The 19,004-nt window shown below is 40.0% G+C and overlaps 1 protein-coding gene across 9 annotated transcripts in view; it reads right to left on the minus strand.

Moving 5' to 3' along the window:
- Window positions 1-9,710, minus strand: part of APC (APC regulator of WNT signaling pathway) — a 150,433-nt gene extending 140,723 nt beyond the window's left edge. For 5 of the 9 annotated variants that reach the window (XM_058724989.1, XM_058725011.1, XM_058724996.1 and 2 more), the window contains exon 1: window positions 9,414-9,710. In XM_058724989.1, coding sequence (XP_058580972.1) covers window positions 9,414-9,581 — 168 coding nt within the window. In that variant the 5' untranslated portion in view covers window positions 9,582-9,710. The remainder of the gene's footprint in view (window positions 1-9,413) is intronic. The other 4 variants (XM_058725017.1, XM_058725005.1, XM_058724981.1 and 1 more) reach the window with 1 other exon arrangement.
- Window positions 9,711-19,004: the final 9,294 nt, after the last annotated feature.

Raw genomic sequence — 19,004 nt, forward strand, 5'->3', positions numbered from 1 at the left:
ACAAAGTTTCGGCCAATGCACTTGGGAGTGAAATGTTAAATGCTTTCTCTCTGAGATGAGGAACAAGACAGGGAGAGCAGCCCTAGGATGATGCAGCGTTTTATTTTTTGACCTGGGTAATAACTTTGTGTGTACAATAACACACTAAGTTCTTCATTTTATGTTTTATATATAATCTAGAATATATGTTATAGGAAAAAAAAACAAAGAAATACTTGGAGATGAACAAAAGGCTGATTTAAGACTGTCACTAAAGGTCAGGAACTCTGTAGGTCCTAATTTCCCTCCCATTATGATTAATTTCCAACCAATTAACATTTATTGGGCCTATAAGACATTGTACAAACTGGCAACATGCGTTATTAACCTTAAAGATGTTTGCAGCTTATCATCTAGTAACTCCATTATCTATGAACTCATCTTAAGGGAAATGGCCAAGATAAAAAGAAATCCATAATGTGCTAAGATGTTCACTGCACACATGAAAATAAAATGGAAAATGACTAAATAACTACAGGGAACAGTTAAGAAAAAGAATTCTTACAATGGGATTATTATGCAGTCAATAAAAATACAATTTACAAAATAGTCTAAGAAATGCAAATAACCTAATTTTTTAAAACTGGAAATATATACACACATACATTTGTACTATGACTAAACGGGGGGGTGGGGTGGGAATGTCATAGGCACAGAAAAAAAAAAATGAGAAGGAGGGAGAGAGGGGTTGGGGGAGACAAAAACTATACTGGTTTTCTTTATATGATGAACTTATGGATGTTATCTTTACTTTTTAGTTTACTTCCTGAATTTCCTTTAATGACTATATAAAGCTTTAATAATGTGGTACACAAGAACTGAAGAAAATAATCACAAACCTAATGTATCCTATTTTTTAATTACTTCAAAATGTAACTAAAATTTCAATTTTAATTTCAGTATGATATTAATCAGGTAAATTATTTTCTAACAGTTAAACTGTGCATGCCTATAATTTGCTATTTATAATAATTTCTAATTATAACTAGTGTTTTAAATCATATAACCTTAAAAATTAGATCGCCACAGATATATCATGTCCAATTTTCTGGCCATAATTCTAAACCAGTTTGCTCCTTGACAGCTAAAAAAGAAAATGATCTATTAACAGGCTTCAATCAGTCATTTCCATAAGAACAAAATAACTGTTAATCTCTGAATAAAAGATGGTCACGGCTCCTCATTTTCAACTTCAGTTTTGCCAATCCACTGGATTTTCTGACCAGTTGTGAGGTATGTCTCAAGTAATTTGTTATCAATCATAAAATATAAATGTTTAATGCTTATCATTAGAAATAATAATAAATTGAAGCAAACGTAAGGTTAACCCTGTATCACTTAACATAGTTTGCATTCCAGCATACTTTAACGAGAAGAAAAGAACACAGTAGATATAAATCCTTCATTTGGGAATTCCATATTCACTTTTTCAATATTTACTGAGCATCTATTAGAGGCCAGACACTAAAGGCACTGCACAAACAACAGAAACAGACTTGAAATCTGTTAGGGTTAAATATAACTGTCATTTTACAATTTAAGCTTTGAACTACCCAATCTTACTTTTCACTCTTTCCCAGAACAAACTTTTCTTCTCTAGTTCTCTGAATTTCTTTTAAAACACTTTAGGCTTCCTTGCTACCAAACCTCTGCTCCAGCTGCTCCTGAGCCTAAGTGCTTTTTGTTCATTCACCAGCACCTATAGAATGCTCACTACATGCTACTACAGTACTACAAGTACTGTACTTGGCATGAGAGAAGGAAAAAGCCTTTTCTACCCTATCCATTCTTTGAAGTCCAGGTCAAGTCCTGCCTCTTTCTCAGAGAATTTACTCATTATCCTTTCCAGACTCTGAATGTTATAACTATTACTATTCAACACAGTGGCTCCCAATCTTTGATATAAGAAACATTTTTAGTATTAAAAGGTTTCATAAATCTCATTCTCACTCCTTAGGTGATACCTGGTGCCAGGGCCCTAAATACCACCTATACACTGATAATTTCTACCTCTTCCTTAAACTCCTCATATACATGCCTATTCAATGTATTCACTTGAATACTATCTGATAGGTATCTCAAACATAGCCACATTCAAAACAAAATTGATTTACATCTCCAAACCTACCCCTACCCCTGCCCCATAGCTCCCACCTCAGTAAAATGTGCCACCTTTCCCCAGTTGGTCACGTTGAAAAACTTGGGAGTCATCCTTTACTTCTCTTTCCCTCATACTCCACATCTAATCCATCAGTAAATCCTAAATACTCTACTTTTTAAAAAAATTTTATTTGAGAGAGAGTACGCACATGTGCAAGCAGGGTAGAGGGGCAGAGGGGGGTGAGAGAATTCCAAACAGGCTCCATGCTCAGCACGGAACCCGACATGGGGCTCGAAACCATGACACTAGGATCACGACTTGAGCTGAAATCTAGAGTCAGACACCAACTAAATGAACCACCCAGCCCCCCTAATTACTCCACTTTCTAAGTGTATCAAATCTGAACATTTCTGGGGCGCCTGGGTGGCTCAGTTGGTTAAGCGTCCAACTTCAGCTCAGGTCACGATCTCGTGGTCCGCGAGTTCGAGCCCTGCGTCAGGCTCTGGGCTGATGGCTCAGAGCCTGGAGCCTGCTTCCGATTCTGTGTCTCCCTCTCTCTCTGCCCCTCCCCCGTTCATCCTCTGTCTCTCTCTGTCTCAAAAATAAATAAATGTTAAAAAAAAAAAATTAAAAAAAAAAATCTGAACATTTCTTTGCTCCTCTACCATTAAAGGGGCTGCTTCTCCAAGCAGCGTATTTCCAACCTAAATTATTTTCCTAACTGGTTTTCCTGCTTCCATTTTTGCCTCATACAATCAATTTTCACCATGTAGTCAGAGTAATCCTCCAAAATAACAAGTCAAATCTGGATATTCCCATGCTTAAACCCTTCTATGATTACCATTTCACCCAGAGTAAAATCCAGTCTTTCCATGACCTTCAATGCCCTACCTGATCTAGCCTCTGCCTGTCCTACCACTCTCCCCTTCACTGGCTCTATTCCAGCCACACTGCTGGAATGTTGTTCTTCCAATATGCCAAACACATTTCCATTCAGAAGGTGCTTGCTGCTCCCTCTAAACATTTTCCCTCAGTTAGCTCCAAGGCTTACTCCATCACTTCCTTCAGGTCTCTTAGCTCAAAGGCTTCTCAAAAAGCCCTTCTCTCACCAACCTATCTAAGGTAGCATCCTGTTACTCTTTAAAAAAATTTTTTATGTTTATTTATTTTTGAGAGAGAGAGAGCGAGTGCACACGTGAGAGTGAGCGCGGGGGAGGCTCAGAGAGAGAGGGAGACACAGAATCTGAAGCAGGCCCCTGGCTCTGAGCTGTCAGCACAGAGCCTGAGGCAGGGCTGGAACCCAAGAACCATGAGATCACGACCTAAGCTAAAGTCGGACACTTAACTGACTGAAATACCCAGGCGCCCCCTGTTACTCTATTATCCACTGAACCTTCTTTATTTATGTCAAAGCCTGTTAACTACCTCATGTGTCTGTGTGTTCACATGGATAATGTTTATTAACTGCATCCCTAACATTCACACTCAGAACACAGGTTAGGTTTTGTTCACCATTGTTACTACATTACATGCACATAGCAGACTTTCCAAAATATTTATTGGATGAATGATAGTTACTGCTTTTAGTTTTGTTGAGAAAATAATGAAAAAACACTACTAGAATTTAGTAAGGCTTTCAAATGATTTTACACACTATTAATCACAAGAGCATTATATACCTGCTTTGGTGGTAGAAGGAGTACAATGCACGTAATTCCAGATTCAATAACAACTAAGGGATGGGGCCTTCTTATAATTCTGTCTCTTCCCACATCCTTCCTTCCTATGTCATTCACTGATTCTTTCCATAAACGGTTATTGTATACCTCTAAGTGAGAATATTCTAGACATTAAGAATACAAAAATAATTAACACAAGGTAATGCATGAGACATAGAAAAACAATACTTATAGAATATGACATACAATAGAGATACAAATATAGATTAAAAAATTATAGCACAACATGGGGAATAATCAACTTTGGGGGGTTCTTTAGGGAAGGTTTTAGTAGTGATGATACTCAACAAATACTTGCAAAAAGTATTCTCCAACTTACTTTATATGTGAAATGAGGGTTTTAAGTCTGACAGTGCTCCAGTAATGTGCTGCCATGTGCTAGCCTGAGAATGAAACCAAAACAAGAGGAATGACAGAGCAGAACAAATCACAGAGAAACTGAGCCAAGTCCTTGATGGTTTCAGGCAGGATAAAGCCTTAGATAAAGTTTAATTACAAGATCTAATCATTCCCTTTATTGTTTAAGCAGTTTGAATGTGATTTTCTGTCACTTGCAATATAAGAATACAGATGAATGTTTACCAATTCTTTCAAAAAGCAAAGTATATTTCAAGGTATAAGGCCACTATTGGCATATATGAAGGGATGAATCCTGTTCTGTGGGCAAACATCACAGGACTTCTAGTATATCTGATCTCTATCCACTAATTGTCAGTAGAAGTTCAAAATCATTGTGACAACCAAAAATGTCCCCATGTATTTCCAAATGCTTCCCCCCCCCCAAGGGGAAATACAAACCTATTTCCTAAGAGTTCTATATGTACCCATTTCTCACAGTGGTTCCACCATCTATGCATAAATGTACTTAACATCAACCTTAGAATAACTGGGATATACCACTCAAATACCTTAATTTTACATAATCAGATTTTAATCAGTTATTTATGACTATCCTACATATAGCTTATATCAACCCTTGCAGTGCTATAAGTTTGCTCCTACTATCGGAAAATTCTTATTTATTTAAACTTACTTCTCCATAAAATATTATCAAGATATGTCACCGATCTTGTTGGTTACCTTCCTAACTTCCTCTTAGACTGAAATGCCAGATAATGTATTTCCAGCCCCCTTGCAAGTAGGGTCTAAATGTGCCAAGATGACATCTGACATAGGGTTTCTGTGAAAGGTTTACTTGCCTAATCAAGAGAGGACAAACTTCCTCCTATCTTTGGTGGCTGTGTGAGAATGTGATGTGTGGAGCAGCAAGAGTAATGTACAACAATGAGAGGACAAGGGCACAATGAGCACAAAGATGAGCACGCTAAGGATAAAAATGAAAACTACCTGGATCCCGGATATAACATCACTGTACAGCTACAGTGACTAACCAGGAATCCTCCCACTCTGGGCTTTTTATGTGAAATACTGCTTACTATTGGTCGGGTATTATGTAACCTGAGGCCAAACTAATACAAGATATATTTAAGATATGACAGATGCTGAAAGTGGGAGAAGAACCAAGGTTAGAGTGGGTTGCTGGGAGAAAGGTGTTTAGAAGAGAGAAATTAGAAGGAAGAGAAATACATACACACACATGCACACGTAAACACACTAGGTGAGGATAGGTACATGAAAATCAAATTCCATTTGATTCCAACTGGTTTGAGTTAAGCTTACAGTAGTACATTTAAGAGAAATATAGCTAACAATGTAGGTGAGAAGTCAAGTTGCAGAACTGGGAAACATTCCACACAAAAATGATTTGTGTCATTAAAAATAGGATGGGGCACCTGGGTGGCTCAGTTGGTCGAGCGTCCGACTTCAGCTCAGGTCATGATCTCACTGCTCCAGAGTTCGAGCCCAGCATTGAGCTCTGTGCTAACAGCTCAGAGACTGGAGCTGGCTTCGGATTCTGCGTCTCTCTTTCTCTGCCCCTCCCCTGCTTACGCTCTGTCTCTGTCTCTCTCAAAAATAAATAAACGTTAAAAAAAAAAAAAGGTTTCAAAAACAGGATATAACCACCAAGAAAACACAGTGAAAAGCACAAAGACCCCTGAGTACACTGGTTATCTCTCCCTCATTTTAGATAAGGCTCATCCATGAGTTAGGCCAATTAGAATAATTCCACCCCTCTTGACAAAGACATTGTGACAGACTTGGCAGCATGATCCTTCTAATTTGTTCAATCAGAACAGAGCTTAGGACTTTTGGGAAAAGGCTAGTCGAAAAGAGAATCCTTCTCTTTACCTTTGGAAATAAATAAAGAAGGCTATCACATGAACATTGCTGATAGCCATTTATTTATTTTTTACTAGGAGGGAAGCCAGTCCGAGCATAAAGCCCAAACAGTAGGACAAAATTGAGATAATAGCAGAAAAATGGAGTTTCAGCCCCAATGACATAAGCCCGTGAACAAACTACTCTTGAAGCCAATTCTATCTATGCACTTGCCAATCACATGAGCCAATACACTCTTTTTTGCTTTTAAATCCAGTTTGCATCCTAATATATGAATCACTATGTTTTGGGGGAAGAACGATGCAGGAATGTGAAAAAAAACTTTCAGATATCTAAGAGAATCAGGACATACAATGCAGAAGAACCAAGAAATCAGATAATCTTATTCCTGTGGTGTATATGGTTTTAGGAAACCAAGGATGACTGAAGGAAAGCCAATAGATGCGGTGATTAGGAGGTCATAGGGGACTTTTAAAATAGCAATTTCAGTGCTGAAATGGTAAAGGAAGTTAGAGTGCAAAGGAGAATATTTTATATTTATTAGGAACTCCATAATGTACCAAACACTTGGATGGATATCTAACATCTGCTAAACTCCTTCAATTATGACTCTAAGTTTAACACTCTTTTATAGATAAAGAATAGAGTCTGAGTAGTAACTTGCCCACAGCCACATAGCCACTAAGTGTTTTTAACAGACTTCAAACCCAGATTCACCTGGGTCAAAAGTCAAATATTCTTGCTACTACACTAGGCTCCTGGGACTAAAGAATAAAAATACAGTGGCACAGCAGGCTCAAAATTCAGACTGGCTTTACTGAGTTACACAGCACTGTATTTGGCAGCCTTGAGAAAGATATAAGCATGTACATAGGCTAGAGAGGGAGACACTGAAGAAGGAATGATAATGGACAGTTCTACAGAAAGAAGGATGGGGAGGGATGATTGTGGACACATCAGGAGGGGAGAATATTTCCTTTTGTGAGATAGGAGTAAATAAGGAAATAATACAGAGGATAGAAAAGAATATACCTCAGACAGTTGAGATTTTTCTCAAGAAAGGAAGGTATCAAGTTATTTGCTATAAAAACCTTCCGGAAATGAGACAGAAAGGTACACGACCAGCACTTAAAACCCAGGAGAGAACAGGGCACCAACTTGTATGGAAATGAACCTATATCCTCATACAAGGGTCTCTTGCATCCTTTAGGATGTCAGGAATCAAACCGAAAGAGCTAGTGATAATGCTTATTCTGGACTGGGCACTAGAAAGGTAAACCTACAGAAAATAAGGCATTCTAGGGCATCAGTGAGAGATTAGTAAAAACTGATGACAGTGAGATCCTGGTTATGTAGGGAGGCAAATGAAATCAGCAGTAGGCTAATGGGTTGGATGAATAGAGAGACAAAGAGGGGTTCATAAAGACAGTGTGAGAGACAGAAAACAGGTACCATAAGAGTGGAAGAGTGAGAGATTTTAATGACAGTTTGTGATCAGAGATGTGTTTTGACACAACCCTTCGAATTATTTTGCCAGAGGCAGGGAGGCACTGACTGGAGTTAGTCCTACTATCTCTTCAGCCAGAAGCACAGAATTGAGACATAACCCCCTTTAAAAACATGCAGTCCTTAGTTGTAGAAAAAAATGAAGGCCTAAAACAAACAAATGAATGAACTAGCCCATACAGGAATCAAACATAAAAATATCTCCTCTTTTTTTGAACTAAACAATTCTATCTCCAAATTTAGGAAATTAAAAAAATAAAAATAAAAATAAATTAATTTAAAAGGAAATTCATTAAGGTCAGAGTCTACAGCAAAGGGAAAAACAGATTATGTGTCATGAGGCAGAATGAAAAGTAAACAAATCTGTCAGGCCAATTATATAACCCACATATTAAAGACTGTTAGTATAGAATTCCAACAGGGCAAGGATAGTTTGTGCTTTCATAACCTGGGAGAGCACCTAGCATAGTTTCAACAAATGATATTATGCAATTTAATGTTAATAAAAAAGGTCCACCTATTTGTAATCTCAAAGGAGAAGCTATCATTTGCATCTATAATCTCAGTTTTACAATTTGGGGGCTCTTGAGAAATTATCCAATTAGTTCTCCGCATGGAAGTAAATTAAGAAGGCTATCACATGAATACTGCTGATAGCCATCTTTTTTTGCTAGGAGGGAAGACACTTTGAGCAGGAAGCCCAAACAGGAGGACAGAGCTGAGATAACAGCAAAAAGATGGAAAATATGGGAGAAACAGCCATGGCAACTTCCTCCACTACTACTTCAATCCTGTGGTTTGCACTTACAAACTCTGGCAAGGTACCATGTTATTCAGGACAGTTTCTTACACCATTAATTCTGAGTACCCTTGCCCCAGTAATAAAGAAAGAACTGAGACTGGCACAGCCTAAATTTTGCAAAAAATATCAGGTCTTACAGGGACTGTTAAGTAGTAACAACAATTGAGAATCCAAGAAATTTGAGAAGTTTTTAGTTTAAAAAGCTTTTCTCCATTTTAGCCCTTTCTAAATAAAACAAAGGGCTTGTACAATACGGTATTCTAAAGCTTCACTGGGCAATTTAAGCGAACATTGGATAAAAGAATAAATCACTTAACCTTTCTTGTGCCATTACATATCTTACATTCACAAAGCCTTCCTTTTAAAAACGAACACTTCCCAATTCTTTCACTAGACCTAGAAAACTTAAGCCTCCGAACTTTTGAGGCAGAGGCTTAAGGAGACCAAAGATTTAGAGATTAATTTCCATGAACAATCATTTGCATCACAGGCACCATTCTCTCCTTTGCAGTTCAATGGGCCAAGGAATCCAACTCTTCAAACCACCTCTCCTGGGGACAGGACTCCCTCATCAAGGTGAAGCTTTTTCTTTGTAACTCTCTCTATATGAGAGGCTACCGGGTAATCTTCCCAGACAGTTAAACTTTTAAAGGAAGCCAAGAGAGTCGAAACCAGGAAGATGGGGAGGCGACTAAAATAGGAGGGGCGACGACCCACCCACCTAACGCGAAAGAGAGACCGCTTGGACGCGAGAAGCTTCACCAGGAGTCGGGGAAGATGCGGAGGGCGGCAGGCGTCGCGACCCCCACCCACTGTGTGAGAATGGAGGGCTTGCAAAGCCAGGGGCCAACTGGAGGCCTGAAAGAGGGCGCGGGGCGGGGAGAGGGTGGGACGTGGAGACAAGAGAACGGCAGACTCGGGCCGAGCACCGCTAGGGTCTGGAGCAACGGTGGGGCAAAGACGCCAATGCTCACGCTTCACTCACCTGCCAGACGTTCGCCCCGCGGCCAGAAGTACGGACGCCGCCTGGGCGCTTCCTCTCCTGCGGGACACGGCCGCCGCCGCCGGAGCCGGAGCTCCAGGACCCGAGAGTAGAGGGTGGTGCAGAAGCAGGCAAAACGGCGACCGGACCCGAGCCCAGACAGGCGTACATAGGGGGCGCCGGGCGTCCGGGAAGGCAACTGTGCTTCACCTTCCTCACCAGTAACCAACAACACTTCCCGGGAACAGCATCGTGCCAGCCTCGGCCCGCTGCTCCCCGGCCTTCTCCCGCAGCTCCCCCCAGCAGCGGCCGGGTTTCCGGCGGCCACACTCCGCCCCCTCGCTACTTGGCCTCCGCCATCTTGCTGGAGGCGGGAAGAATGTAGCGCGCTTGCGTGCGCCGAGATTGCCGGCGCTCTTCTACCCAGCAAGGAGGGGCTGAAATGCGCAGTCGCGTTGTGCGGCGCTCAGACCCTCGCTTCTTCACGGTCCAGTATGATGTGCGTTTGCTACTTGGGAAGCCGAATCTCCGTTCACCGGACTTACTTGCCTTTCCTGAACTGTGCTGCAGCCGATTTAGTAGAACCCGTCTGCACACCCATAGTCAAGTTATTCTGCAAACACCTAGGTAGTGCCTACAATGTGATAGGTTCTAGGCCAGGTGCTGAGGGTAGATTAATAAAACCTATCTGTAGCCCAAAAGGAGCTCATAATCTAGTGAAAAAGACAGATGAACGAGTAATTCCCCAAATTCTTGTTTTGTAGCTGCGCACCACCTCCTCTCCCTTGCTCCCACTATTTTGATTCAAAGCATACTTCTTGGGAAGTCCTCCTAGTTTGTCTTACACAAACTTTATCTTTCATTACCTCTCTAGCTTAATTTCATTCAACATTAATTCAACAAATAATATTTGAGTTTCTATTATATACTTAATATTGTCCTAGGCTCCAGATTTATAGCAGTAAGAAATACATTCATGGAATTTACATTCTGGTGGGAAAGAATGGGCAATAAAGACAAATCACAGAATTAATGTTTGATAGCGATAAGGGATGGGAATGATGGGATTTGGGGGTGATGGTGGGGTTTGGAGCTGAAGGTCAAGAAAGAATTCTTGATGACATCTTTGGTGCAAAATGTGAATTTACTTAAGCATGGGGACAGGACCCTAGGGCAGAAAGAGCTGCACTGGGGTGGTGATAGATAACTGATTAAATACCTTCAGGTTGGAGGGGGGTTGGGGATAGAGTAAGTCTCTAAGGTATTTTGGAAGCAAGGTTTCCAGGACCTTGAGGGCCAGCTGCTGTTAGAAAAAAAAACTCAGTCATGAGACCCTTCACATGTAGATCAGGGGGCCATAAGCTTGGGGTATGATTGCCAGCATATACCTTGGGGGAGTTGAGATAAAGGAAGTTTCCAAAGCAATTTTTATATGTTAAAGTAGACTTAGAGGATCCTGAGGGGTCAGGATAACGTTAAGCCAAGGTTCCCTTTTGCCCCTAGCAAAGTGTCATCATCGAGGCAGCTGAGGTCCTAGAAGGATGTCACTCTGCCTGTTTCAAGGACTTGTCAATGGGCAGTAGGCAATAAGGGAATTTAATTTTTCATTTGCCTTTGTTTCCCACATCACCACAGCAAGCACTTAAACCCCTGTCCTTTGCTCTTGGGTAGCCAGGGGTGTCCAAAGAATGTCACACATATCCCACCTGGCAGGGGGAGGGGGTGCTGTTAGCCTGTACTTTGCTCTCACCTTGCCCAACATTCCCTCATCAGGAGGAGAGCAAACCACCAAAAGATGATGGCACGAAGGACCGTAATTAGCAATCTCTCTCCAGAGATGACATTTGATCTGAGGCCTGAATGAAAACAGGGGCCAGGAGCCAAGAGAAGATCTGGGGCGGAGACTTCCAGGCAGAGGAAACAGCTAAAGCAGAGGCCTGAGGTGGGAATGAGACTTGCAGGTAAGAGGGACAAAGAGAATAAGTGGCATGGACAGTGGGAGGAGATGAGGTCAGGGAGAGGCAGGGGTCAAGTTAGCAAGGGCATTGAGGGCATGGTAAGAGTTGGATTTTACTACAAGGGTCCTGTGTAGCTTGTTGACACTGCCCCAACTGGTTTTCAAATACTAATATTTCCTGACAGCCTCATTGCTTTGCACATGCTGATCCCACTATCTTGAAGACCTTACTATTGTTTTTTATGTGTGTAGCTTGTCATCTTCCAGGTTTCAGTTGAAGTGTCACTTCAGAAAGGCCATCCTTCCTCAGCTATGTCTCCCTTCTGCTCTCTAATTTGTTTTCAGTATTGCATCTATCATTTCTTCCATGGCCCTCAACATTTTTGTTTTTCTATTTCACCTATCTCCCCACCCACCTCTCCTCTGTCACCCTAGTTTGTTCTCTGTATTTAAGAATCTGTTTGTTTGTATCTTTTCTTTATTTGTTCATTTGTTTCTTAATTCCATAAGAGTGAAATCATATAGTATTTGTCTCTGTCTGACTTTGTCATTTAGCATTATACCTTCTAGGTCCATCCGTGTTGTTGCAAATAGCAAGGTCTCATTCTTTTTTATGGCCAAGTAATATTCCATTATCTATATCTATATCTATCTATCTATCTATCTATCTATTTATCACATCTTTATCCATTCATCTATGGATGTACATTTGGGCTGCTTGCATGTCTTGGCTATTGTAAATAATACTGCCATATACATAGGGGTGCATATATCTTTTCAAAATAGTGTTTTGCTTTCTTGAGGTAAGTAACCAGTAGTGGAATTACTGGATCACGTGATAGTTCTATTTTTAATTTTGCGAGGAACCTCCATACTGCTTTCCAGAGTGGGTGCACCAGTTTGCATTCCGACCAACAGTGCAGGAGGGTTTCTATTTCTCCACATCCTTACCAACACTATTATCTCTTGTCCTTTTGATTTTAGCCATTCTGACAGTGTGAAGTGCTATCTCATTGTAGTTTTGATTTATATTTCCCTGATGATTAGTGATGTTGAGCATCTTTTCATGTGTCTTTTGGGCATCTGTAGGGCTACTATGGAAAAATGTCTATTCAAGTCCTCTGCCCATTTTTAATTAGATTGTTTGGGGTTTTTTGATATTGTGAAGTGTAGAAATTCTTTATATATTTTGGATATTAGCTCCTTATTGGATATATCATTTGCAAATATTTTCTCTCACTCACTAGGTTGCTTTGTCATTTTGTTGATGGTTTCCTTCACTGTGAAAAGCAGTAGTCCCAATAGTTTAATTTTGTTTTTGTTTCCCTTGCCTGAGGAGACATATCTAGAAAAATGTTTTTATAACCCGTGTCAAAGAAAGCACTGCCTATGTTTCCTTCTAGGATTTTTATGGTTTTAGGTCTCACATTTAGGTCTTTAATACATTTTGAGTTTATTTGTGTGTATGGTATAAGAAAGTGATCTAATTTCATTCTTGTGCATGTAGCTGTCCAGTTTTCCCAACACCATTCATTGAAGAGACTGTCTTTCTGCATTGTATATTCTTGCCTCCTTTGTTGTATATTAATTGACCGTATATGGGTTTATTTCTGGGCTCTCGCTTTTGTTCCATTGATCCATGTGTCTGTTTTTGTGCTAGTACCATACTGTTTTGATTATTGCAGCTTTGTAGTACATCTTGAAATTTGGAATTGTGATACCTCCAGTTTGTTGTTCTTTCCCAGCATTGTTTTGGCTATTCAGGCAGGGTCTTTTGTGGTCTTAGGATTCTTTGTTCCACTTCTGTGAAAAATGTTGTTGGTATTTTGATAAAGATTGCATGAAATCTGTAGATTGCTTTGGATAGTATGGACATTTTAACAATACTGGTTCTTCCAATCAATGAGCATGGAATATCTTTCCATATGTTTGTGTCATTTTCAGTTTCTTTTATCAGTGTCTTATGGTTTTGGGGGTACAGATCTTTCACCTCCTTGGTTAAGTTTATTCTTAGGTATTTTATTATTTTTGGTGCAATTGTAAAGGGATTGTTTTCTTAATTTTTCTTTTGCTACTTCATTATTAGTGTATAGAAGTGCAACAGATTTCTGTATATTAATTTTTCATCCCGTGACTTTACTGAATTCGTTTATCAATTTAAGTACTTTTTTGGTGGAGTCTTCAGAGTTTTCTGTATATACTATCATGTCATCTGCAATAGTGAAAGTTTACTTCTTGTTTACCAATGTGGATACCTTTTATTTTTTGTTGTTGCTGTCTAATTGCTGTGGCTAGGACTTCCTGTACTAGGTTGAATAGAAGTGGTGAAAGTAGACTTCTTGAAACATATAACCTTCTAAAACTGAATCAGGAAGAAATTGAAAATTTGAACAGATGAACTACCAGCAATGAAATTGAATCAATAATCAAAAATCTCCCAACAAACAGGACCAGATGGCTTCACAGGTAAATTCTACCAAACATAAAAGAAGAATTAATAGCTATTCTTGTCAAACTATTCCAAAAAATACAAGAGGAAGGAAAACTTCCAAATTCATTCTACAAGGCTAGCATTACCCTGATATCAAAATCAGATAAAGGCTCTGAAAAACAACAACAACAACAACAACAACAACAGCTAACAGGCCAACATCTCTGATGAACATAGATCCCGAAGTCCTCAACAAAATATTAGCAAACCAAATCCAACAGTACATTAAAAAAGTCATTCATTACGATCAAGTGGGATTTAGTCTAGGGATGTAAAGGTGGTTCAATATTCACAAATCAATCAATATAATACATCACATTAACAAGAGAGAGAATAAAAGCCATGTGATCATCTCCATACGTGCAGAAAAAGCATCTGACAGAATACAATATTCATTCATGATGAAAACCCTCAACAAAGTAGGTCTAGAGGGAACATACCTCAACATAAAAAAGGCCATATATGAAAAACCCATAGCTAACCTCTTCTCAATGGTGAAAAACAGAGAGCTTTTCCTCTAAGATCAAGAACAAGAAAATGATATCCATTTTCACCACTTCTATTTGACATATTTTTAAATTATATATTTATCGTTTCTTTTCTGTCCCATAAATTGTGAACTCCACAAGGAGTGAAGATGTTCTGTTTATCAATGAACACCCTGTGCCTAGTACCATGCCTGGCATGGCTGGTTACTTAATATTTGTTGAATTAATGAATGTGGAAGTGTGTCAGCACCTAAAGCAATCAGTGACATACACCATTGTTTTTCACTTGTTAGTTTTTTAAATTAAATGCAAGTCATTTCCTATTTATATGTCTCCTCAACTAGGTTACAAATAGGAACTTTAGAAAGAGAGAGGGGGAGAAAGAATAAGATAGAGAAGAGTAGGTAATGGTGGGGCAGTGGGCAGATTATATTGCATATGTTTGCAGGGCTGGGAGAAAGCTTCAATTTAATGGAGCACCTATTATATGTGCTGTGCACTATGCTAAGTACTTAATCCTTACCATAACCCTGCTAGGCAGTTGTCCTTATTTTTACACATAGAAAAATTCAGAGAGATTAAGTCATTTGCCCAAGGTCACATATTAAGAGATAGTGCTGACCTGGGGCACCTGGGTGGCTCAGTCAGTTAAGCATCCAACTCTAGATTTTGGCTCAGGTCATGATATCGGGGTCATGAGATTGAGCCCTGTGTCAGGCTCCACCCTAGATATGGCTCCTGCTTAAGATTCTCTCTCTCTCTCTCTCTCTCTCTCTCTCCCCCACTACCTCCACCTCCATGTATTCTCTCTCTCTCTCAAAAAAAAAAAAAGATAGTGCTGCCCCTAAAGACCATGCTCTTCCATCTAGAGAAACTGGATTTGGAGGTGGGCCTATTTGGTGATTTGACTCTGTATCATTAGCATGCTTTTGTTGGAGACTTCAGCTACAGTCATTTACAAATCCCAGTCATATTGCTATTCTTGTGTAGGCTTTCAACAAAGGGCCTGATTGGAAATTGCTGTCATTCTTTTCTTTTGGATTGGAGCAGAGCTCATTTTACCATTTTCCTTTCATGTTTTTTAAAAATGTGTATTTCTTTTTATTAATAGGTTCTATATGTTTCATCAAAGGAAAAGAAGAGATGGCGGAAAAATGGGTGTGTATCTTAAATGCTAGCTGCACCCCTTGGTTAGGCTTGTTCCTGTACAGCTAGCTCTCTCATCTAGATCCCAAATAATGCTTTATACATCAAAGACAGTTCTCTGGCAAAGAGTGACAGGCTTACCATAACAATCACTTATCCCATTTCCTCATCAGAATTACACACCATCATTTCCCTCTAAACAGGAGAGCTGCCTCAGAATAGTTAGGGAGAACTATGAGAAAGGATGCAGCTACTATCTTATATCTGCGGCCATTCAGTCTTTATATGAGGGCAGGAATACACTATATCTCATGATAATATACACTTTCAACTTAACCCAGGTAGTCCATGTGCAAGCCCAGTAGTAGGTGGGAATACATACTTTAGAAGTCTCACCTTCTACCCTGCTGTAGTGTAATTCTTCCTTGGAATAAATCCTGGATACAAGATGATGTTTTCAGTTTCTATGGTATTCTCTCCTCTTTCTTTTTAATGTTTTTTAACGTTTATTCATTTTTCAGAGACAGAGTGCAAGTGGGGAAGGGGCAGAGAGAGAGGGAGACACAGAATCTGAAGCAGGCTCCAGGCTCTGAGCTATCAGCACTCAGACTCACAAACTGTGAGATCATGAATGACCTGAGCCACCCAGGCGCCCTGGTATTCTCTCCTCTTATGGTGATCATCTGTTATAGGCTGAACATGCTCCCACGCCCCCTTCCCCCCCCCCCCCCAAATAAAAGATATGTTGAAGTCCTAATCTCCAATACTAAAGAATATGAACTTATTTGGGAATAGGGTCATTGCATATATAATTAAGTTGAAACAAGGTCATACTGGAGTAGGATGGAGGCCTAATCCAATAGCTAGTGTCCTCATGAGACAGCCACATGAGAGAAGAGACACACAGAGTTGGAGTTATACAGTTACAAGCCAGGGAACACCAAAGATTACTGGCAAACCATGAGAACTCCCTACAGGTTTCAGAGGGAGCATGGCCCTGCCACCTTGATTTCAGACTAATAGCCTCCAGATCTGTAAGACAATACATTCCCATTGTTTTAAGTCATTGGTTTGTGGCACTTTGTTATACCAGCCCTAGAAATGAATATACCATCTTATGTATATTGCAGGGCCTGAAATACAAGAAAGGGTTGGGGATGGGCAGTGAGGAGGTCTGGGCTACTGTCTCAATTTGGCAGCACACTGGCTATGAGACCTTAGGCTAGTCACTCTACCCCACTGAGCAAGCTTCCTCCTCTGTATGAAGGGATAATGACAGCCGCTCTGCCTACCTCAGAGATCTGCAGTGATAACTAACAAGTATTCCTCTAGAAATGCTGTGACCAAGATGGCCTGACAGCTACTGAGAAACAATTATGTAAAAGTCAGGATTCCTGCCATGGGGAATTTCATTTCAGAGTCTGACTGAAAGGCACCTTCCTATAACATAATTTACACAGGCCAAGTGTGTGGTTTGGATCTGATAAACTATTGATGTTGAAAGGAGGAAGGATCACTGTGGACTAGGATGGAGAAGAAAACCTTCATGAAGGATCTGAGCTGAAAAGTGTTTATTAGAAGACTACTGGATACCTGCAGGATGTTCAGGGACAGTACTCAACATTAGGCCTAGAAGTGGTCTCAAGAAGCCTCCCCGGCACCCACTGCTGGGTACAGACACCAAAACTAGGACCACCAATACCACTTGCCTTGACACTGGCTGACGCCACTTCTACGTGGAAACAAGATAGAGTCTCTATTGCTGCCACTACTCTCACTAGAAAAGAGGGTCACCATGACTTCACTGCACTTGCTTTCAGTCAGAAGCTTGGGGGCAAATGATTCACAGAGCCCAGTCATATGTTAGCCCTCTAGCTCAAGGCTGACCAATAGAAATATAATGCAAGCCACGGGCGCCTGGGTGGCGCAGTCGGTTAAGCGTCCGACTTCAGCCAGGTCACGATCTCGCGGTCCGTGAGTTCGAGCCCCGCGTCAGGCTCTGGGCTGATGGCTCAGAGCCTGGAGCCTGTTTCCGATTCTGTGTCTCCCTCTCTCTCTGCCCCTCCCCCGTACATGCTCTGTCTCTCTCTGTCCCAAAAATAAATTAAAAACGTTGAAAAAAAATTAAAAAAAAAAAAAAGAAATATAATGCAAGCCACAAACATAATTCTAAATTTTCTAGTAGCTACATCAAGAAAATCATAGAAAAAAGTGAAATTAATTTTAATACTATATTTTATTTAACCCAGTGTATCCAAAATATTATCATTTCAACATGTGACGTTAGCTGCATTTCAAGTATTCAATAGCTATGTGGCCAATGGCTGTCAGATTTCCCAGCCCATCTCATTATGCAAATTTAGACAATGATTTCTGATAAATTTTACTTTTGTGCTCATAATTTTTCTTTAATCAATAAGAATTTTTTTAATACATTGCCTTATGGTCACAAACATAAAATCTAATAGATTAAATTCAATTTGTTTCTAGCAGAGATGTATGATAAGATTATTAATAAGAGACTTACAGACACTCACTTCTGGTTAAGTTGGAGTAACAAGTACCACATACACACCATGCTTTAAAACACCCCCAAACTGGGCACAATATGTGAAGCAATGTTTTTTGAGGCCCTGGACACTGGGCAATAAAGAACAGTGAGTCCTAAGAGACAGGAAACAAATGTCTTAGATGCTTCTCTTGCTCATTTGTTCTGAGGAAGCCAGCTCCCATGTTGTGAGCTGCTCTATGGAGAAGCCCATGTGGCATGGAACTGAGAATGTCTCTGGCCAAAAGCCAGTGAGGTACTGAGGTTTTCATTCTAACAGTTCGCAAGGAATGCAATACTGCCAACAATCATGTGAGCGAACCTGGAAGCGGATCCTCCTCCAGTCAAGCATTTAGAGGACACCACAGTCTCAGCTAACACCTTCATGGGAGATCTTGAGCCACAGGCAGCCACATAGACCATGCTCAACTCCCTGACATATAGACTGTGAAATAATAGCTGTTTCTTGTTTTAAGCTAAGTCTTACAATGATTTGCTATTTAGCAATAGATGAATATAGGAAGACAGACATGCAGTATGAATTCCATTTCTAACACTACTGGAATTGGTCAAAGAGCAGGCTTGAAAATCTCTCATTGCATGACCAGTTACACATTTTCATTCTTTTCCTTCTATTTCTTGTACCTGCTTTAACTTTTCATTCATAATAGAATAAAATGCCCTTCCTCTAAGCTCCACCTATTCCTTAAATCTTTCCAACTAAAGTGACTGAATGTAATAAAGTAAGTAGCCAGAGATGCTGTGCTTTTCCATCTAATGACAGAAAAAAAGCAAACACTCCATCTGGGTGAAAATTGATAATTAACCATATCCAATTCCTGGACATCTGGCTTTTAAATGAAACAACATAGTAATGTCTGTTTCCCAGGGCATTCTTTTACCGAAAATGCTATTTATTCTTCTAGTCTTTGAAAGGACAGCACCAATGTAATTTTAAATATTA

Source organism: Neofelis nebulosa, chromosome 1, assembly GCF_028018385.1.
Source record: "Neofelis nebulosa isolate mNeoNeb1 chromosome 1, mNeoNeb1.pri, whole genome shotgun sequence".
NCBI lineage: Eukaryota > Metazoa > Chordata > Mammalia > Carnivora > Felidae > Neofelis > Neofelis nebulosa.